Below are 24,512 nucleotides of genomic sequence, written 5' to 3'. Positions count from 1 at the left end.
ATGTTATCCTTTAAATACATCACAAAGTAGTGTCTGAACATCCCAAATATTCTATCAGGTGTGTCAGCAAAAGATACTGAATTAAATACTTAATTAAAGTAAAGAAAGAAAAATACAGAAGATAAATGTTCTCCATGATGTTTTTCTCACAGTGAAACCACAGATCCTGAACCTCTCTCTGGTGGAGGTGAACTCCGGTTCAGACAGCGCCACCCGCAGGCTGCAGTGTGAAGTGGAGGGCAACCCGCTGCCCACCATCACCTGGCTGTCAGGCTCCACACCTCTGTCAGCTGACCAGGTCCAGACCTCTGAGTCCAGCCGGTACCAGGTGACGAGCTCCGTCCCGTACCCGGAGGAGCAGCCAGTGTTCACCTGCAGGGCGGAGAGCGAGCTGGGCGTGGCAGAGCGGAGGTATCCAGCCAGTAAAACTCTGCTGATAACTCTGACAGTCTGTGGCATCATCGTGCTGCTGCTACTGACAGGATTCATCATTTACTGTCTGAAACTGAGAGGTGAGTTCCTCCTAAAGATCTGTCTGTGTCTAAAACTGTTACACGTCATTTCTATGATGCAACAATGAGGAAGGAACTAACTTTCTGTAGGGTGAGGCTCAGTCCCCCCCCATCCGCCTCTGTACTGTTCTCTGTGCTGTGAGGTTAGCTGTAAGTCATGGTCAGAGTTACAAAAGCAACGCTGACTCACAGTTGGAAACAGGAAATACATTTTTTTCTCTCATGTTAAAAATCTGACGTTTTGTTGTACATTTTTGAATTGATCAGTTTCTTATTCGTCTTTTTATTCCCCAACTGTTTCAGCTCGAACTGAGACACCTCCAGAGTATGGAAACACTGACAGAGGTGAGTGAAGTCTACCTGTCTCCAGTTATAGAAACTAACTTACTACTTTTACTGTAATACTGCATACTACATCACTCATAATACTGCAGTACTTTTACTGTAATACTGCATACTACATCACTCATAATACTGCAGTACTTTTACTGTAATACTGCATACTACATCACTATAATACTGCAGTACTTTTACTGTAATACTGCATACTACATCACTCATAATACTGCAGTACTTTTACTGTAATACTGCATACTACATCACTCATAATACTGCAGTACTTTTACTGTAATACTGCATACTACATCACTCATAATACTGCAGTACTTTTACTGTAATACTGCATACTACATCGCTCATAATACTGCAGTACTTTTACTGTAATACTGCATACTACATCACTCATAATACTGCAGTACTTTTACTGTAATACTGCATACTACATCACTCATAATACTGCATACTACATCGCTCATAATACTGCAGTACTTTTACTGTAGGAGGATTTTTCATGCAGGACTTTTACTTGTAATAGAGTATTTTTAAATAGCTGTATTGGTAGTTTTACTGCAGTAAATTATCTGAGTACTAACTGTAAAGTTTTAAAGAGTATCACCGCCATGTTGGAAGTTAGAAAAAGAAAGTAGAGACAGTTTCCACCTATTTTAACTTGGCCCCATTTTACAGAACAAAACTGTTAAAAGAGGAACAGGTGGTTTGGTTTTTACTTTTACTGACTCCTCCAACATGGTGGTGAGTTTCTGATAAAACACTTTAAGTATTCCACTAAACTTTTTATGAAACTTGACCAAAAATACAACCAGAATGTCTCAGTTTTAACATTAAGTCACATTATTATAAAAAAAAAGATGGATTTTGAACAATAATTTGCTCCTCAACCTGTCATGAACTTAAAAATGTCACTTTATTCTGAAATGACCAGAATAATCATGTTTTTTGTGTGTATTTCTCTTCAGTTGAAGCTGATGTTTCTCCTGTTTATGAAAACAATGAAGTCGGTAAGTCAACCTTTATTAATAAGAGGAGGACTGCAGGTATCACTGATGATGTAATGTTTGGTTTCAATCCAAATGCAGCACAAATTTTAACTGAATTACCTGAAACTGGCCTGATAATGTTATAATTTTGCCTGTTTTTTTTCATTTAATAAGGAAATAACCAAATGTGACACTTATTATATCCAATAAATAAAACTTAAATTAAGTGATATTAGTATATTATTATATTATCGGCTCCGGTTATTACGTTTGTAAAGGAATTTATTTTATCAGGCCAATAACGTCATAACTTATAACGTTATTGGCAAAAGGTTATGACGTTATTGGCTTATTACACCAATTGGCGGTCCGCATGTAGATGTGTCCTTGGTCAAGATACTAAACCCGAAATTGCTCCCCATGGCTGCACCAACAGTGCTTGAATGTGTGTGAATGGGTGAATGTGACATGTAGTTTAAAATCGCTTTGAGTGGTCAAAAAGACTATAAAGAGCTATATAAGTACAGTCCATTTATCATTTACCAATAAAATAAAAACCCTCCACTGTAATCTGTCCTGTGTTTGTTCTCATGTGTCTGAACTGAAGTGGAGAATCATCGACTGCAATGCTCTGAAGGTCCAGCAGGCGGCGGCGTTGAGCCTCAACTTTACTACGCTGTCACCCTGCACTGCTCCACTTCCTGTGAGTCCTCTCAGCTGTTACAGATTAATATGGTTATATTCCAGCCAGCATGTCCATGTGGGCCCAATAAGGGTTAAATCTGGGCTGCAATATGGGTCCCAAGTGGGTTTGTCTGCAGTTTCCATGGTGGCCCCACCTGTGTTTGCCCATAAGTGGGATCTGACTGAGTTTCAGGTGGGGCCCAACTGGGTGAGTTACACATGTGGGCCCATGTTTCTGAAATAATATGGGGCCCATACATACATCCCTTATTCCCACGTGGGCTTCACATGTGGGGCCCATGTAACTGAAACCATGTGGGACCCGCAAAATGTGTCAAGTTCAAGACCACTCAGTACCCACGTAGCCCACATTTAACCCATGTGGGGCCCACGTGGACATCCTGGCTGGGAAGTTAAGTTTGATTCACAGAAACTGTAAACACGGACATAACTGACAAAATGAGAAAAAAAAACACAGGTTCATTTAAACTCTTTATTAGAAACTTCAAATTTCACCAAACTGAACAATAAATATTTTATGAGTAAATCTAAGATTAGAAACAGTCTATTCTATTTATCTCAGTTTATTTCAACACAACATTAATTATCTCTGTAAGAGTGACACATACAATGAACAAAAATATAAACGCAACACTTTTGTTTTCGCTCCCATTTTTCATGAGCTGAACTCAAAGATCTAAAACATTGTCTGACACAAAAGACATATTTCTCTCAAATATTGTTCACAAATCTGTCTAAATGTGTGTTAGTGAGCACTTCTCCTCTGCCCAGATAATCCATCCCACCTCACAGGTGTGGCATATCAAGATGCTGATTAGACAGCAGGAATATTACAGGTGTGTCTTAGGCTGGCCACAATAACAACACTCTGAAATGTGCAGTTTGGCTTTATTGAGGGGGTCTGGGGGGGGGGGGGGTCAGAAAACCAGTCAGTATTTGGTGTGACCACCATTTGCCTAACCCTGCTAACCCAACTCCTTCACATAGAGTTGATCAGGTTGTTGATTGTGGCCTGTGGAATATTGGTCCACTCCTCTTCAATGGCTGTGCGAAGTTGCTCGATATTGTTATATCCAGCAACCCCCCCAGACCCCTTCAATAAAGCAAAATTGCACATTTCAGAGTGGCCTTTTATTGTGGCAGGCCTAAGGCACACCTGTGCAATATTCATGCTGTCTAATCAGCATCTTGATATGCCACACCTGTGAGGTGGGATGGATTATCTCAGCAGAGGAGAAGTGCTCACTAACACAGATTTAGATTTGTGAACAATATTTGAGAGAAATAGGTCTTTTGTGTACATAGACAATGTTTAAGATCTTTGAGTTCAGCTCATGAGAAAAAAACAGCTCATCAATCCTGCCGTAAAGATGATAGTGTTCAGTTTTTGTTGAAGATGTGTTGATTTAACTTAATTGTTATTTTACAGGCTGCAGTTTGTACTGAGACGTGTTTTTCATTGATGTCAGTATAAAGAAACACAATCAAACTGCAGCCTCGAAAATAAGTAGAGCTTTATAGCATCTATATTCAGGTTGTCCATCACTGTTCAATATATTTAAAATCAGAGCGGCTGACTCGATTGATTACCTTTGTTTTTTTCATCTGCAGCTCAACATGCCAGTTTTCAGAACTCCACACAGCCTCATGAAGACACAGGTGAGTTTAATCTACCTGTGGAGTCCTGACAGAGCAGAACGAGCCCAGATTTATCAAAACCTGTCAGAATCACTCAGAGGAAATGTGCTGGATGTTAGTTTAGAGTTGCATTTCAGACTCATGTATGTAGTCTGACTCTGACGACTCTTCAGAGAGTGACGTTACTGTTTTCAAAAAGATTATTCTCATCAAGCTTTCATAAAACATCTCTCCTCTTTCTGAATGAGTCAAACTCCTCACAGACCAGGACTCCTCTGAAGCTCCTTCATATCAGCAGAGATGTTCTGTCATAAGATGCTTTTGGAGGATTTTTGACCAGTTAGTAAAGATTTCCTCCTCTAAGAAGCTTGATAACTAACAGGCCCAGATGATATAGTGGTAACACCGGGTGGGGAGTTCCAGTCCTCTGAAATGAGGCCAACGAGGAAGTAACTTTAAACTGCATTCTATCAAAAGGCCACCAGGGGGCGGCCGTTTTGGTGTCAAAAGGACTTCCGTCTCTATACAAGTCAATGGAGAATTCACCAACTTCTCACTTGATTTCTAACCTCAGTAAACGTTTTCAAAATGTGTTTATGGTCTCAATCGCTAGTTTAAAGCCTTCTTCAATGCAGTATGATGTTCATTTGGGACATTTTGGCCTCCCTGATTTTATATGTGACGATAAAGCAGGGTATGCATTAGGGCGTGGCTACGTCATGATTGACAGGTTGATTGGTTCACAGGTTCAGGAGGGCGCCTCATGCTCCTCCTGATGCCCATATAAGTAGAATCCCTGTTTTTATTTTTCCCAGCATGCACCGGAAATTTTCAAGATGGCGCTGCTCAGATCCGATACTATTGGCTTCCGAGCAGCAGTCCACAAACCAATGGGTGACGTCACGGATGTTACGTCCATTTTATATACAGTCTATGGTTGTAACACACAGTACAGGAAACCACTAGATGGCGCTGGCACTAAATCACATGATATGTTTACATTTGAATATAAAGATGTAGTTGAAGCCAAATTTTTAAACTTTGTCATTTCAGGCATCGTCTACTCTCTCTTGAACGACCAGCAGTGAGCAAGGTTTGAAAATCATCTGAATAATTCACCATGAATATGATGAAAATATTAAAACGAATGAATATAACACACATATCATCTTTCTTCTGTCTTTCAGGAACAACAGAAAATATTTCAACTTCAAACCTCTGAACACCAAGTGGCATTTTATTATAGTTTTCATATGAATGTTTTGGGGTTGAAAAATGACTCACTTGTGGGCTTCCTGTTATACTATTTTAGTATAACTATTTATAGTATACTATATATTTAACTGTAAAGTGAATAATTTTTCTAACAAAACAAGGCTATATTTATGTTGATATATATATTTGATAAGAAGGTATTTGTATTTTTTATGTAAAAGTTACAAAATGTGAATAAAAGAGTATTTCATATACTGATAATTTTATTTATTGTTGGGACCTCACCACAAGGGGAAACATAAAATATAGGAGCGGAAGGGAGTGTGTTTGGTTATTAATGATGACCAATCATTATCATAAATAACTATTAATAAGAAATTAAAGAAGAATCAATTGTAATTATTAATTTGGGGCACAACCCGGAAACCAGGAAAAATAACCAAACTGTCAAATTAGCCTCAATCAAGAATAAAATGTGAAAAGTGAAGGAGTAGAGTCCGAGCTCTGACTATTTGGATCAGCCACTCATCATAATAACATATGCACAATGATCACAAGAAACTTCTCTTTAAAGCTAAAAACAATTTATGAACAAACCAATCAATAAACAGGTTTATCAATGTATAGTTATAAATTGTCCTACTACTAACACTAAACAACAGCTGTGTATAATTATGACAGACAGGTGTGTGTGTGTGTGTGTGTGTGTGTGTGTGTGTGTGTGTGTGTGTGTGTGTGTGTGTGTGTGTGTGTGTGTGTGTGTGTGTGTGTGTGTGTGCTCATGTGTGTGTGACAGTGGGGGGTGTTTATCATTTAAATAGAATAGGTTGGTGATGGTGAGGAGTTTTTTCCCCCTCGGACTCCTTTCCAGAAACCAAAGGACCCATTATTTTGTTATTCTGTTAGTTTCTGAACCAGTGATTCTCATCTACCAGGTTTTATGTTTTGCGAAAAATATTTTTTCTAGTTTTACTTCAGTAAGATCTTGAATGCAAGATTTTTAAACACATTTTGTTTTATTTTTCAATTATGCTTATAAATATATAATCCACTGCACAACACTAGAACACAAAGTTAGAAAACTCAAGTGCTGTGCTTCAGTATAGTAACACTGTGTCTTATGTACCTTTTTGGCCTCCTTCTGTTTTACTTCCTTTCACAGAATAACGTTTCATACGTCACTTTTCACAACACTTCCTGTATCTGAGGGCACACTGCAGTTTATTTTAGTCTTTCTTTTTAAGTTTGAGGTTCGGCTGCTTGTGACTGATGAGCCGAAGGATGTCTCAGTGTTTCCTTCTTATTCTGTTTGGGATCATCACAGGTAAGATTATTATTATTATTCTACTGCAGGTACTGGGAGGACTGGACCTCCTTTTAGACTAAATTAAAGCTGGTCATTCAGATTTATAACTAAAAGTAAATCTGCGTTAAAGTCAACAGGTAAAATTTACAGGACTTTAAAGGGCTGCTCCACTTATTAATATTTCATCTCCTGATATTTAGTGCCCAGTATGGATCAAACAACAAACATACTGGATCCTACAGTTCCAATAATGCAAACTTCCACCATCTGTTAAACATCTTTATAACGCCACACCTCCACGTTGTAATGCAGACTTTCTGTTGGACATGTGTGGTCTTTGAGCTCAGCTTGTTGAATTGAATATAAAGTCATATTTTGGTGGGACAATTTATGAAAACTTAACACAGGTGAAAGAATAAAGAAACTCAGCAGGTTGATGAACAAACTTCAGTTCCTCCAGGATTTCACACTTGAAAAATGTTTGATTCTGCAGTTGCTATTCTCAATTTATGATGTTTTATGAGCTCTTTTTGTGATAAAATTGCAGGAATTAAGTTCAAGTTTTCTTTTGAATCAATGTGCAGAACAAAAAACTGGTGGGTTTGTTGTCATGGAATAATTGAAATTTTGCAAAGTCTCGATTCTGATGTCGAGGTCCGGTGTCGATGACTTGATGACTTGATTGCAGGCAGCTTTTTGGACTATAGAGCATGCCCGAGCCCCCTCCACTCATGCCAATAACCAGAAATGGAGGGTTTTCTCAACATGGTGTCGAGTCAAGCCTCCTTAAGGTCGGTCACATGACTTTGTTGTAATATGGTCTTGAGGGTAGGGAGATGATGGCATCATTCAAGGTGAAGACCGTGGTGACGGTCATCGCTCTGTCTCATAGATACATAGCTATAGTCATAATGTGCCATTTCCTGGAGGAAGTGAAACTTGACTGCATGTTCTTCTTCTACAGTAAAAGTAGACATGCTATAAAGAGCTTAGCTTAATGAGACCTTCGGATGTGTCTTTTGGTCATGTGACCCTCGACTCGCAGGTTGTAGAAATCTGTTAAGGCCCAATAGTGACACTTTGACCCTTTTTAGGAGCTCAGAATTCGATTATTAACGTATTTTAGTACATTTCAATGAATCGCTGCCTGATTTCTGAGCAAAAGTTGTTCAAAAATCAGTTAAAAAGTTAAATATTTTACATTCATGTAGTGTTATTACACAGTGTGAGTGTGGATGTGTTATAAGAAGAGTGTGAGACTTTTCCTACACCCTGATTGGTCTAAAGTCCAAACATGACCATGACCTCTTTGCTCTGATGTTCAGGTTCTCTCTCAGCTTCCTGGAACATGACCGTCTCTCCGTTGGTCAGCGTGTGGAGAGGAGAAGACGCCGTCCTCAGCTGCTCCTTCACTCATCCCACACAGCAGGACTACTCAGGGAAGATCACAGTTAAATGGCGAGCCAGAGATTCCAAGAGCGAGTTTTTACAATGTTCAGTTAAAAACGACTCAACAGGAGGACTCGGTGACTGTTCAGGACCAGGACTCAAATATTCTCTGTATGGAGACCCTCGGCAGGGAGTGCTGTCGCTCCTCATCAGGACGGTCCAGCTGAGTGATAACGGTGCTTATTACTGCAGAGTGGAGATGGACTGGAGGTGGAAGAATAGTTTCGATAAAGAGACAAATCTTCAGGTTACAGGTGAGGTCTTCCTCTGTTAATTTTTATAACAGTTTGTTTGGTGGAAAATAGATTTGTTGTTTTTATCTATGGACTCATTTTATGGATATTTATTTTGTGCATCTTGGTGGTCAGTGTTGGTTGATTAGGATCAGAGCTCTTTACTGAACCTTTGGATATTATCGCCTCATTCATTTTATCCTTTAAATATATATACATATATATACAAAGTAGTGTCTGTACATCCCAAATATTCAAGCAGGTGTGTCAGCAAAATGCAAAGTCAATATTGAAAAAAAGGGACTGACTTTATCTCCAATTCCATATTTATATTCTGTGTCTCTACTGGAATATCTTTGCATGATTTCCAGTTAAAAACTCCTTATTTATCTTCTACTGGTCCTTTATGCAGCCGCTCAGTTCAGCCTCTGTCTATTAACAGGCTGTTTTAGCTCCTGTCTCTTTAAGGCCCCCCCTCCTCCTCCTCCTGATGAGCCCACTCTGCTCTGATTGGTCGGCTTCAGGAAGCTTCTACATAAACTAACTATAGTAGCAGGATTTCACTTCTTTTTCTCCTTCTTTACTCTAAATGTTCAACTTCTCAATGAAATAGAGGATTTTTTGTTGCTTTAGAAAACAAAACATAAAGACTTTTAAATACAGAACATAAATGTAAATAAATCTTTTCTCACAGCGAAACCACAGATCCTGAACCTCTCTGTGGTGGAGGTGAACTCCAGCTCAAACAGCACCACCCGCAGGCTGCAGTGTGATGTGGAGGGCAACCCGCTTCCCACCATCACCTGGCTGTCAGGCTCCACACCTCTGTCAGCTGACCAGGTCCAGACCTCAGAGTCCAGCCCGTACCAGGTGACGAGCTCCGTCCCGTACCCGGAGGAGCAGCCGGTGTTCACCTGCAGGGCGGAGAGCGTGCTGGGCGTGGCAGAGCGGAGGTATCCAGCCAGTAAAACTCTGCTGATGCCTCTGAGAATTTGTGGCATCATCGTGCTGCTGCTGACAGGATTCATCATTTACTGTCGGAAAAACAGAGGTGAGTTCCTCCTAAAGATCCGTCTGTGTCGAAAAACTGTTACACAACATTTCTATAATGTGACAAGGAATGTGTGTGAATTCTGGTTTCCTCCTGATGAGCAGATTGGCACCCTGTATGGTAGCTCCTGTCATCAGTGTGTGAATGGGTGAATGAGACATGTAAAGTAAAAGCGCTTTGATTGGTCAAAAAGACTAGAAAAGCACTTTATAAGTACAGTCCATTTACCATTTCTTCTTCGTCTTTTTATTCCCCAACTGTTTCAGCTCGAACTGAGAAACCTCCAGAGTTTGGAAACACTGACAGAGGTGAGTGAAGTCTACCTGTCTCCAGTTATAGAAACTAACTAACTTCATTTACTCAAATACTGTAGTACAGATTGAGGGGGGACATCACCAACACCATAAAAGCCAGGAAATGCTGGGCCGGCCCCTAAGTGTTGGGTTCTGAACAAAGGAGCAAACAACTACAAAATATTCAAACCTGCAACATAATAAAGATAACTGAACCTAAGTAATGACTTTTTTTGCTTTAACCAACTCTCGAGACAGGCCCAGATGATATAGTTGTAACACACAGTACAGGAAACCACTAGATGGCACTGGCACTAAATCACATTATATGTTTACATTTGAATATAAAGATGTAGTTGAAGCCACAGTTTAAAACCTGTTGAAAAACATCTGAATAATTTACCATAAATATGAAGAAAATATTAAAACAAATGAATACAACACACATATCCTTTTTCTTCTGTCTTTCAGGAACAACAGAGAATATTTCAACTTCAAACCTCTGAACACCAAGTGGCATTTTATTACAGTTTTCATATGAATGTTTGGGTTTCTTTTGCCTTGTAATATTAGACAAATGACTCACTTGTGGGCTTCCTGTTATACTATTTTAGTATAACTATTTATAGTTTACTATATATTTAACAAGTGACTCATGTTTCTAACAAAACAATTGTGATTATTTTCTATCAACAACATAAAAGGATTTGTGATTTGGATTTGTCTTAGTTTAGTGGCTATACTCAATTTATGATGTTTTATGAGCTCTTTTTGTGATAAAGTTGCAGGAATTAAGTTCAAGTTTTCTTTTGAATCAATGTGCAGAACAAAGAACCGGTGGGTTAGCTATCATGGAATAATTGAAATTTTGCAAAAAGTCTTGATTCTTATGTCGAGGTCCGGTGTCGACGGCTTGATGACTTGATTGCAGGCAGCTGTGTGATTAGGTGAGATGATGTTTCACAGACTCGTCCAGCTCCACACTCACAACAGAGAAAAACAGACACAAGAGGGGGGGGGGGGCAACACCAGGAAAACACAGGGGAAAGGAGAGCGAGCCTCGGTCCCTCACAGCAGGAAAGGAACATTCTTTAAAAACTACGACCAGTGAAGAGAATCACTACCATACTGCATAGAAACAATCATATTTCAGTGCCAATGTTTAATGTATTTTCGGAACATCGGCTCAAAGATCTATAATAGAGAAAAAACTGTACACGAGTTTCATTTATAAGCTTTTATTAAATAGTTAAATAAAGAATGGGTGAGTGAGTTGTAGTGTAAAGCGCTTAGAGTGGTCGAAAAGACTAGAAAGGCGCTATATAAGTACAGTCCATTTACCATTTACCATTTAAATAAACTGTCAGCTCCAAATCAGCACCAAATAAAATCAATCAATAAAGTCATTAAAATAAATCATCTTGTACACTTGTATTCTCACAAGTGTACAAGTATTCTCTGGCTTTTTTTCTTTTCTTGTGCCGGACTTTTTCTTTTTCTTTCTTTTTTCTTTTTTTCTAAAAACATTTTTGTGCAGCTGATACACATTTCTGTTGAGTGTTTAACTCTTATTTATTAAAAAAAATTAAAAACCACCATTCAAATATACAGTTTACTCATCATTCATCTTCATCATTCATTTAAAAGCATTATGTCCACAATGTTATATAACGATGGACTAAAGTGTGATTGCAAATATTTTTCTCCATCAACAAAAAGCAGAACACTAAATATTACACTCTCTCTGCTCTCTGAGAGCCTCATTAAGGATCAATCAACAGTTTATAATGTCTGATGAGGTGTTTATCAATGATTGGTGGTTCCAAAATTGTAATTATGGGTTAGGATACTGTGAAAGGCCCAAACAGTGTATGAGGGTTAATGTAATGTGCTTTTGCTACCACTAGGTGGCACAAAACGTGTATATGAAGGAGGACAACAGATTAAAGTCATTGAGGTCTGCTGACCAGGGCCTGCTGGTTGTCCCTCGTTCCTGCATGAAAACAAAAGGTGATCGGGTCTTTGTAGTAGTGGCTCCAACACTATGGGACTCCCCTCCTTTAGTTTTATGATCTGCAGCTAAATTAACTTAACTTTCTCTCACCTTCATGTTTTAGTGCTTGTTTCTCGTTTGTGTTTAAATTAACTCTTTATGTTTTATTTTCTTGCTTCTGCCTCATTGATTGCATGTTTTTATGCTCTTTTTAAAAATGTAATTTCTGTGAAAGGTTCTATACTAACCTCTCTGCTCTGTTGGTTTATTCTCTCCAGAGAGTCGACACCTCTAGTGTTTCCTCTTTCAACCAACTTCCTTTCCCACATCCCTCCTTTCCAGTGACACCCAAACTTATGTTTCCTTTTTGTTTTGGATTCACTTCTTTTTATAATTTAAATAAAAATAAGTTGGAGTTATTTTCCCCATCAGACACCTTTCCAGAAACCAAAGGACCCATTATTTTGCTGTGCAGTGTTTTTCTGTTAGTTTCTCAACCAGGTTTTTTATGTTCTGGAAACGTTTCCTCTCATAAACTGCTGACTCATCTTTCAGTGTTATGGACATAAAACCTGAAACATCCCACCTGCTGAACTAAGGTTTGCACCAACATGATGTTCTTTTAAAAATAAGATGAAGACATGTTTGTTTAATTGAGCTTTTATTAGTTTTGTGCATGTTTTTATTCATACTATTCTATCTGTAAAGCTTGAACATGAACTATGTTAGTTTATGTATAATCTGCAATATACATAAATTATTGATACTATATACAATGTGTGCAATGTTCTTGGGATTAAACAGTATCAGTCTTTTTAGTGGGAGGTACTGGGAGGTACTGAGAGGTACTGACAGGTACTGGGAGGTAGTGAAAGGTACTGAGAGGTACTGGGAGGTGCTGAGAGATACTGAGAGGTACTGAGAGGTACTGGGAGGTGCTGGGGGGTACTGAGAGGTACTGGGAGGTACTGGGAGGTACTAGGAGCTACTGGGAGGTACTGGGAGGTGCTGAGAGGTACTGGGAGGTACTGGGAGTACTGGGAGGTGCTGAGAGGTACTGGGAGGTACTGGGAGGTACTGAGAGGTACTGGGAGGTACTGAGAGGTACTGAGAGCTACTGGGAGGTACTGAGAGGTACTGGGAGGTACTGAGAGGTGCTGGGAGGTGCTGAGAGGTCTTGGGAGGTACTGGGAGGTAGTGGGAGGTAGTGGGAGGTACTGAGAGGTACTGAGAGGTACTAGGAGGTACTGGGAGGTACTTGGAGGTACTGGGAGGTACTGGGAGGTACTGAGGGGTACTGGGAGGTAGTGGGAGGTACTGAGAGGTACTGAGATGTACTGGGAGGTAGTGGGAGGTACTGGGAGGTACTGGGAGGTACTGAGAGGTACTCAATCAAAGTATTTCTAGGCCTGAAAAACTAGTGTCGCACATTACAAAATCTATCAATTCTGAAACCATTTGACACAAGGAACATCAGTATATATATATATATATATATATATATGTGCTATTTTCCTTTTGACTACAATATCTAAAAAAATGTCTGGGGGGGGGGGGGGGGGTCGTTATTTACTGCATATAAACTGAGGGTTGGGGTTCAGTAGGGTTCAGCTGACCTTTACCCCAAATCTGTTACTTTTTGTCTTATGAGGTTTTTTTACTATGAGGTTTGACTCAGCCAATCAGATGGTGTCTAACTCAACAGCGGCTCCGTCTCTGAGAAGTCGCCCCACACGTTCGGTAAACCTGCCTCGAGTTAAAAACAGGAACAGGGCTGTGTGGTTTGGTTAGAGCAGTGGCCTGTGGTGCAGCTGAGGCTTTCACTGCAGCTCGCTCACCTGCGTCTCACCTCCTGAAACTCACACATGGCAAACGCACACAGTGGGGCGGATTTTAGGAGACCGGTGGGTTTAAACCCATCCTGGTCAGTCTGGTTCTGAGTGGTTCAGTCCGACTCGCTTTCAGCTTTCAGTCCAGAAGCTGCTGCAGGTTTTCAGGCTTCACTTCCTGCTACTGTGTGTGTGTGTGTGTGTGTGTGTGTGTGTGTGTGTGGGGGGGGTGGTTTATGTGAGTGTGTGTGTTGGTGTGTGTGTGTTTAACCACCTCATGGCCAACGGATGTGGTTGAAGGTGTGAAGCATTTGTTTTTACGTCTCCATGATGACAGATGAAGCTGCCAAAAAAGACTTGCTGTTGCCTGAACTTATTCTGAGGTAAAGAAAGTAAAGAAGAACAACTGTGACAGTTTCCACAGAGCCATAATGAGGACTCAGCTCTATATTTATATTCTTGGGCTCTACTGAAAAAACTCTGCATGACTTCCAGTTAAAAACACTTTATATATCTCACACTGGCCATTTATGAACTCCATTCTTCCTTTTACATGCAGCTGTGTGGTTTCAGTGTCTCCATTTCTCAGCTTTATAACCGCTGTGGGATCCATTTGTTTTATCATAACGGCTTTGAAGAATTTGACCAGTTTGGTTTAAAAGTGAAAGAAAATTTAAATATAATAAATAATATTGACATGTTGTTTTTATTAAAGGATGAAAATCAATGCAGTCCATCCATCCATCCATCCATCCATCATCCATCCATCCATCCATCCACCCATCCATCCATCCATCCATCCATCCATCCATCCATCCATCCATCCATCCATCCATCCATCCATCCATCCATCCATGCATGCATCCATCCATCCATCCATCCATCTATACATCCATCCATCCATCCATCCATCCATCCATACATGCATCCATCTATACATCCATCCATCCATCCATCCATCCATCCATCCATCCATCCATCTATCAATCCATCCATCCATCCATCCATCCATCCATCCATCCATCCATCCATCCATCCATCTATACATCCATCCATCTATCCATCCATCCATCCATCCATCCATCTATCAATCCATCCATCCATCCATCCATCCATCCATCCATCCATCCATCATCCATCCATCTATCAATCCATCCATCCATCCATCCATCCATCCATCTATACATCCATCCATCCATCCATCTATACATCCATCCATACATCTATACATCCATCCTTCCATCCATCCATCCATCCATCCATCCATCCATCCATCCATCCATCCATCCATCTATACATCCATCCATACATCTATACATCCATCCTTCCATCCATCCATCCATCCATCCATCTATACATCCATCCATACATCTATACATCCATCCATCCATCCATCCATCCATCCATCCATCCATCCATCCATCCATCCATCCATCTATACATCCATCCATACATCTATACATCCATCCTTCCATCCATCCATCCATCCATCCATCCATCCATCCATCCATCTTTTATAATGATATAAAACTGAGAACAGAAGAGAATAATTGGCCTTTTTTTTGCTTGATAAATGATTTCAATCAATTAAATTATCATATTATGGGTTTTCCTCTTTTTAAAGGACTCTGTGTGTGCTCCATTCTTCTCCCCCTCCTGGTTTTAATGTTTTTCTGAGGCTGCCGATTAAATTATTGATGAGAGCTGTGAGAGCTTTTAGGCCAAATATTCAGGAGGCATGATGATGTAGCATGATGACTCACTGTGTTTCAGAGGAGCCAACAGATACTCTTTTAGGATTTAATCAGTCAATATGAGCAAAAGGTGTGGTTATACTGAGAAGCAACGTATACTTATTAGTATACTTTATTTGTACACTCAAAAACCTTCCAGTGAGATGAAGACAGCTGATCATCTCTAAATCGCAGAAGGTTTAGCTGAATAAATTGTAGATTACTGACAGAAACTGATGAACTTTGGGTCATGATTTTCCCTCCAACATGGACGAAATCAAGACTTTCACTTTGCATGAAGTTCTCTTCCGGTACCTTTACAGAACTTTGATATATAAAAAGAGAAGGATGATAATAGAAACAAGCTGCTGTGTAATTCAGTCTGGTTGAAAAGTACTTGGGTTGGTGTTCCTCCTCACTACGATTCGTTTGGGCACAGATGAGCACAGCAATCTTATACCAGTCGAAGTCTGTACTGAGCATGCTCAATGGGCCCAACAATCACAAAGCTGGAGCAACATCCAAGCCACTTCTTTATTGCCACAAACAGATATTTTGGCTTAATTCACTGAGCAAGTGTTTGAGTTCTCCTTAATATATCCATGGTTTCAGTTTGCTGGCTCCTGTAGCCTGGAGCACTTTGCATGCTGGGATGTTGTTGAATGAAATCAACAGTTATTAACAGCTAGGTCTGACGTTACTGTGAGAAACAGCTGGATTCACGAGATCATGCAAGAAATCAAGTTGTCAGGCTTCAAGTTATCGCTTATAACTACTGCTCTAATTCTTCTTAATCAGCGTCGTGTCAGGATTCAGGCGTGATCTTGTGAATCTAGTTGCTTCTAAATGTAAGATGATGATACACAGATGGTTCATCCAATCACCTGCCGAGTATTTTTTGAAAGCGAACCAAACAGTTTCTAAGGACGACTTCTCAGATGGTTCTTGGTGAATCCGGTTATGTCCGACCTGGACTAACAACCAAGTACTACCAGAAATCCTGGCAGATAGGAACTTCTTCATGACACTCTGTGAACTCTGTGAGGCTCCACTAATGTCACCGAATTGATTAAAATTCATCCTCTGGGGAACATAAAGATGTCTATTAAGTTTCACCACAATTCATCTTATTAGTTGTTAAGAAATTTAACTCGAAACCAAAGATGTGGTCACATGTTGGTGCAAGAGGAAAAGTTTTAAATGTCCTGGCACGCTGTAACAGACTGCTGTTGAGTGTTTGATTGTGTCCAAACTTGGAAATTTCCTCGATGAAGTCAGGATCGCCACAGTTGGTAGGATTCATCCTCTGGAGAACATGCATATCTGAACCATATCTGAAGATGATCTCTCCGATAGCTGTTTAAATATTTCAGTCCGGACCAGTGTGGTGGATTTCCCTACTGCTGTTACCATGGTTACAAACTGATCAAACAGGACAAGCTCCAGGTGTTTAACAGGAAGCTAAATATCCTTTTTAAATAATGTAAGATCATAAATTTCTTGGGTGTCCACATATTTTTGGGCATTTAATGTGTGGTGTGTCATCATTCATACAAACCACTGCAAAACAAAACTACAACTTTACCATCCTAAACTTTTATTATAAACATGGTAACATCTAAACCACCTCCATGACAACAGAGGAAGGCCATGAGGTGTGGTGGAAAGCTCTGAAAACACAAAGTCACTGAACCGTGTGCTGAGATTTTTTTTTTTGTGGGGCTGCTTTTATGCTGCGTGTGTGCTGGAACAGTCTGCACTGTGTGTTCGGTGTGTTCATGTGAAGAGAATCTCCCTGACAGCAGCTCAGTGCAGCGTCACCGAGGACAATACCAACAATCGAGTGTTTGGACTGAATATCATCGCTGTCGCTCTCTGGAAGCTTTCAGACTCAGCACTGCTGCTGCTGCTGCTGCTGCTGGAAGTGCTGCAGTGTTTCCTGACAGAGACCACACCTCCTACACACACACGTACACACACACACACACACACACACACACACACACACACACACACACACACACACACACACACACACACACAGTCAAGTCAGCTGTGGAGCACTGAACCACAGACACAGGATGTTCACTTCAAAACAAAGCAGATATAAAAAATATAATAAAATAACATTATGTACAAGAGTAATATTGGTGTTGAGTGATAATATACCTGAGTTTGATATTGTTATTGCACAGATTTGAAGTAAGAAATATATATTAAATCATGTCCAAAAACATGAAATAAAAGAAGAAATATATCCGTGCAGCTTTATATGTTTATGTTTGAAAACATGATGTGAGATTATGGAAGCTCATATTTGCCCCAAAAACAAAAAATGTTAGTTGTGATTAAAAAAATGCTCATAGTATGTAAAAAAATAAAATAAATAAATAAATAAAAGAAAACAATTTAAAAAAGAAAGAAAAAAAAGAAAATAAGAAAAGAAAAAAAGAAAGAAAAAAGAAAATAAGAAAAAAAACTAAGTCTGATCTGATAAAATGTCAGAATTATGAGCTAAAAAAGTCTAAATTATGAAAAGAAAAGTCTACATTTTGATTTACTGAATCAAATGTTGACCTAGCCCATCTATTCTACTACTACTACTACTACCACTACTACTACTACTACTAAGACCACTACTACTCCCACTACTACTAAGACTAATACTACTACTAAGACCACTACTACTAAGACTACTACTACTACTACTACTACTACTACTACCACTACTACTGCTACTAAGACTAATACTACTACTACTACTACTACCACTACTACTACTACTAAGACCACTCCTACTACCACTACTACTAAGACTAATACTACTACTACTGCTACTAAGACTAATACTACTACTACTACTACTACTACCACTACTACTACTACTAAGACCACTACTACTAAGACTACTACCACTACTACTGCTACTACTACTACTAAGACTACTACTACTACTACTAAGACCACTACTACTAAGACTACTACTACTACTGCTACTACTACTACTAAGACTAATACTACTACTAAGACTACTACTACTACTACTAAGACCACTACTACTAAGAGTACTACTACTAAGACTAATACTACTACTACCACTATTACTACTACTAAGACTACTACTACTACTACAACTACTACTACTACTGCTACTACTACTAAGACTAATACTACTACTACTACTAAGACCACTACTACTAAGAGTACTACTACTACTACCACTATTACTACTACTAAGACTACTACTACTACTACAACTACTACCACTACTAGTAGTAGTAGTAGTACTACTACCACCACTCCTAGTAGTACTACTACTACTACTACTACTAGTAGTAGTTTAGTCAAGTCTACCAGTACTACTAACGTGTCGATGATCTGACAAAGCAGAGAGATCGTAGAATCGTCTATGGGCCACATTCTATATGTTGCAGTTCTATGATGACGCACAGACGCATCAGAAGTTTCACGTCCACCTGACCAACCAATCATAGCGAACTACGTGCAGACCGGCCACACCGCAGCCAGAGGCATCAGCTAGTGTTAAACCAAAAATAATAAAAACAATGTCTGAACAATAATATGTTCTAAAGCTGCTGGATTTTTAATAATCAGGTTATAGACATTGTTAGAAAGACTGAGGGCGAAACCTAAGTTTGTTGTTGCCATGGTTTCCTTCTGTCCGGTTAATGCGTTACTCGCTATGAAGCCGGCTAACTCCCTAAATTGCGTCCTTAAATGATAAGTAAGTTATGTCAAGTGATGTTTCACTGATTGTTTGTTTGACCATAACCTGTTTATTGATTTATGTAAATTTGACGGTATTTATATAATTTAAACGGCAGTTATAGCACTCGTTAGCACTCGTTAGCATTATGCTAGCACATTTCTATAACGGTTATAACGGTTTTCTGTTATCAGTGCTATAAATAGTAACAAGTTATTTTTATCACCATTTACACGCTAATATATTGCTTTGAGAGAAACTGTAATGTGTATTGAAGTCAATTCTTATGTTTATTTAATGTTTATGATTTACGATAGCCTCCATTTACATTGTATACCATTGTTGCCATGGTGATTAACGTTACTGTTTGTTATATAGTTTCCAGACCATAGACACATACACACCCAAATATCATCATATCCTCATATCATCCACCTCCAATCATCTATAGTATAGATATAGTATAATATCTGCTGATGAAGAATTATAATTAAATGTTCACTAAATGAAGACTTCCGGTCCCTGACTCTTTAATGGGAGTCTCCATATTGCCGCTTAAACCAGTATAAAGTATAAAGTGCAGAAGAGCTGCTACAGACATTGCAGTTTGATAATTTTTGTTGTAAATCGTTGCACTTTAAGAGATAACCAGAGTTACTTAAATTTCCCTTTTTATTTGGAAACATTACACAAACTATGTCATTTAAAATCTGTTCAGAAAGGTTCTTTGGCCTAAATTATCTGTTTTCTTTTTTCTTTTAGGGCGATGTTTTACATAGGGAAATGGTTTGGTTGCACTGTTCAGAAACTTGCAAATTAGTCTCAAAAATCAATGTAAAAAAGAATCGTGATTTTATTATAAAAAAATCGTGATATGATAGTTTTGCCATATTGCCCACCCCTAGCCTGTAGTTGAAATAATACAATCTAATATTTATACTTAGCAGCTGAACCCAGTATGGTGCTTATGTTCTACAACCCGACCTCGACTGGTCTTGGTCTTGACTTGGTCTGTCTTGGTCTTGCCTTGGTCTTGATACTCTCTGGTCTTGGTAGTGTCTTGGTCTCGGTTTAGGCGGTCTTGACTACAAGAAGGAGGAGGAAGTGGTTGTGAACTAAGGAGGAGGAAGTGGTTGTGAACTAATAACTTTCAGGATCAATGAATCTGATTATTTATCCACTGATAGTTTGATCAATAAAATGTCAGCAAGTAGTAGTAGTAGTATTATTATAGTAGTAGTAACTACTACTACTATAATAATACTACCACTATTACTACTACTACTACTACTACTACTACCACTACTACTACTACTATAATAATACTACCACTATTACTACTACTACTACTACTACTACTACTAATAATAATAATATTAAAGTTTATTTTTAAAGTCAAAAGATTCATTTTTTTATTCCACGCTGCTCAGCACCGCTCTTATTGTGAAGTCTCTTCCCGGAAGTGACAGGGGCGTTCACGCGGCCGTGCGGTAACGTAATCAGTCGACGGTGAGTCTCCGCTGCAGTTTCTAACTCTTTAAAACATTAATTCTGCGTTTCATCCTCCGCCAACATGTCGCACACCGTCATCACCACCACCACCAGCCGGGCGCCGGGCTCGGAGAGCGGCCTGAACACCGGATACACCCGCACCATGCCGGGGCTGCTGCAGGCGGGACAGATGGTGAGTAGGTCCAGACCCGCACATCACTGACCGGGACACAGACACACACACCGACACACGCACCGACACACCTGAAACACACCGGGTGATCCAGCCTGACGTGAACTGCTGCTGTTTATGATTAACGTGTTTAATTTAAAGTCTTCATCTGACACACTGAATGAATCATGTTGTTTCAATGTGCAGGGAAACATATTAATAATGCGTTTGTATTGATTCAGATGATACATCTTAATAATCTACATATGATGATGCTGAGTAAATGAGCAGAGCAGTGTTTAAATGATCATACGAGTCCATAAAAATAAGCGATTACACTAAAACATGATCATATTTAGGACATGATAAAGTATTACAGATGGAAAATAGGGTGTGGAAGTCCCTATTTGGGATCCATCATCGTTTATCTATTATTATTATTACTATTATTACTGTTTTATGTTTATCACCACTGATACACGTTATCAGTATTTTACTGAGTTGACTTCAACAAACTTTATTGTTCATCATGTGGTTGGAAAACTAGATGCTGTTGATGTTGAGTGATGAGAGCTTCCAGCTGACTGATGCTGATTTCAGGCAGATAGTATAGTATAGTATAGTATGGTATAGTATAGTATAGTATAGTATAGTATGGTATAGTTTAGTGTAGTGCAGTATAGTATAGTGTATAGTATAGTATAGTATAGTATGGTATAGTATAGTATGGTAAAGTATAGTATGGTATAATATAGTGTAGTGCAGTATAGTATATTATAGTATAGTGCAGTATATTATAGTATAGTGCAGTATAGTATAGTATAGTTTAATGCAGTATAGTTTAGTATACTGCACAAAACCGTAAACATTCTGGTTACATATAACAAATATTAAGAAAAGTAAATGTACATGTAAAAAAAAAAGTAGAATAAATTGATTTCTAGCCGGGTTTAGGTTTGTTTTTGATGTCATATTTAACATCAGTAACGGTTTAAAAATGACTCGTATCAATTTTCTGCATGTTCTGTGTCACATGGTGAAAGTAGAGACGTTCTTTATCAATTATTCACACGTGATAAACAGCAGCAGCTTCATGTTTGATCTCAGAATACATCTTATTAGTTTGTGTTTGTGAAGAAAAAAGAAAAAAACATGTTGAAGCTGATTTAGAGTTCAATTCTGTTGTTTTTTATTAGACTTCATGTCAGCTGCATCACAGTTTTAAAGCTTCTTCTTATTTATAAAAACATGATGTCAAAGTTTGGACGTAAAGTATAAAAGTCAGAACTTGCAGCTTTCATCAGGAGGACAAATGTTTTAGATGTGATTTAGATCTTAATGAGAAATACTGCAAATCAATCAGCATCATGATGATTGGTGGTATTATTGGATTGGAACCTGCTGCCAAAAATACTCACTTAAGCACTAAATATGGATCCACATGCTGCTGAAAATAGTTCCTAACAAAAGCACTGTGGGGTCAGCAGCTTTTATTATTCCTAGAGCTGCAATGAAAATCAACTACTGACAGTTTTTTTGAATACTACTAATAAGGGATGCTCGATATTGACTTTTCTGCCGATATTCGATATTGTCCAACTCTTAATTTCCGATACCGATATCACCCGATACGGATATTTGCAGGCTTTTTACACCAAAACTGTTAGGTAACAACATAACATATCTCCTATTGTGGAATTAACACATTATGCCTAATTTTACTGTGATGCTCCACTGGATGCAAACATAAATGCAACATGGCTTTCCACATGTAAACACTGTCTGTGCAAAATAAGAGAACAACTTCAACTTAAGTTATGGAAAAAAGTGCCAACATGTCACTGCCATATTTATTATGCTGCTTTGCAGTCATTGCAAATTACAAATGTATTATCTGTAGGGAACACTTGGAAATAGTTCCATGCTGCGTTCACGCAGGCTCGGGAATGCTGAAGCCTACAGAACAATATCGGGTTTTTTTATAACCGATATTGTTCCGATATTTCCCGATATTACATTTTTAAGTGAATATCGGCCGATAATATCGGACATCCCTACTACTAATAATAAGAATACTTTGAGTTGTAGACAAAACAAGACATTTGAGGACTTTAGGAAACACTGATCGACACTTTCTAGAGCATTTTCTAGAGCGAACAGCTAATTGATTAATTGAGAAAATAATCAACAGTTTGAGCTGTTTTTATAGATCTTCAGTAGAAACTAGAGCTTGATCATTTTTCTTAATTCAATTAGTTTTGCTTTGTGTTTTTTTGGGATTGTTGTTGGTTTTACTGTTTTTATGATTTGATGTTTTATAATCTTGATTGTATTGATTGATCCAAAAGACAGACCTATATATCAGTAAGCTGATATTATCGACCAATATTGGCTTATTATCACAGATAGATCGGTATTGGTGAATATATTGTCCGATATGCGCCGATAATTTTCTTAAAAGCTATATAAGCAACATTTTATGTATACTTGATCTTAATTCAGGTTTAATATATTCGTGCATGTGTTATTTTTGTTGTGTTTGATTCTTTATAGGAATTAAATGTATAATTAGTCCCAGTGATCACAGCACTGATGTCATTTTACACACTACAGTTTATAGTTAAACTGTAAAATATCACGGCCTCCATTCAGCCTTTCATCATCCAGGGACAGTGAATATGGTGGTATAAAGCTTTAAAGTCCGTGTAAAGTAAGAATAAATATGTGTTCTGAGTTTGACATACCACAGAAAAGTGTGTTGTTAACCACCCTGCCAAATTTGAATGGTTAAAAAAATCGCCAAATATATGAAATTAGGCTTCAAAGTTGTGTAAAAGTCTGCCTATTTCTCTTCTCCCTAACGCTGTGGGAGTGCCCGCTGAGTCCGCTGAAGCCCCGCCCCCTACCAAGTGTCACCTGTCAATCAAAGTCACCACCTCTACCAGAAACATGGACGCTAGGCCTGAGAGCTTTCTGCTGCTAACTCAGCTGCTAGCTCGGCTGCTAGCTCGGCGGCTAACTCTGCAGCTAGGACGGCAGCTAACTGGCTGCCTGTATACTGTAGTAGTAGTGTGCGCTGAATGTATTTATACCTCTACAGCAGCAGGTGATTTTCAGATCCTCCCATTAAATCCAGACACAGAAATCTTGAAACACAGTTTGTGAAGCCTAGCTCCACAACTCAAATCTAAATGGTTGAAATGCTTTTTACACCTTTTTTATAAATACATTTACGACCTATTTAATGTGTTTAGAAGAAAAATGTCTGAATTCACTTTACACAGTCTTTAAGTATCTAGGCGTAAACCTTGATAACGAGCTGGACTGGTCCACTAACAAGGATGCAGTGAACCACAAAGAGCAGAGCTGCTTCTTCTTCCTCTGCAGACTGAGCTCATTTGACGTTTGTAATGAAATGCTGCATGTTGTACCAGTCGGTGTTGGCCAGTGTCCTGTTCTCCGCTGTAGTCTGCTGGGGAGGCTGGCAGACAGTAATGTGAAGCAGCTGGATGAGCTTGTGAGGAAGGAAGGCTCACTGCTTGGTTCTCACAGTTTAGCGACAGGTGCAACGGTTCAGATCATTATGAACAACCTCAAACACGCTCTGTACAACATCTACAAAGCTCAGCAGAGCAACGCTGAGAGCAGGAGGCTCATCACTCTTTATACCTGCATCTATCTATCCATCTATCCATCTATCCATCCATCCATCCATCCATCCATCCATCCATCCATCCATCCATCCATCCATCCATCCATCTATCTATCTATCTATCTATCTATCTATCTATCTATCTATCTATCTATCTATCTATCTATCTATCTATC

General features: G+C 38.9%; 2 protein-coding genes and 1 long non-coding RNA gene across 3 annotated transcripts in view; all 3 read left to right on the top strand.

Moving 5' to 3' along the window:
* Positions 1–24,512, top strand: part of LOC133983089 (gastrula zinc finger protein XlCGF57.1-like) — a 140,997-nt gene that overhangs the window by 91,200 nt on the left and 25,285 nt on the right. The gene's annotated exons all lie outside the window — the stretch shown is intronic.
* Positions 4,166–10,257, top strand: LOC133983148 (uncharacterized). The gene is made up of 3 exons (XR_009925368.1): positions 4,166–4,213; positions 5,246–5,285; positions 10,211–10,257. It is a non-coding gene; the product is annotated as an uncharacterized LOC133983148 (long non-coding RNA).
* Positions 20,437–24,512, top strand: part of cmtm7 (CKLF-like MARVEL transmembrane domain containing 7) — a 7,726-nt gene continuing 3,650 nt past the window's right edge. The window contains exon 1 of the mRNA XM_062422329.1: positions 20,437–20,705. Coding sequence (XP_062278313.1) covers positions 20,595–20,705 — 111 coding nt within the window. The 5' untranslated portion in view covers positions 20,437–20,594. The remainder of the gene's footprint in view (positions 20,706–24,512) is intronic.

This window comes from Scomber scombrus, chromosome 7 (genome assembly GCF_963691925.1).
Source record: "Scomber scombrus chromosome 7, fScoSco1.1, whole genome shotgun sequence".
Taxonomy (NCBI): domain Eukaryota; kingdom Metazoa; phylum Chordata; class Actinopteri; order Scombriformes; family Scombridae; genus Scomber; species Scomber scombrus.
This window is presented reverse-complemented; position numbering and strand designations above follow the sequence as displayed.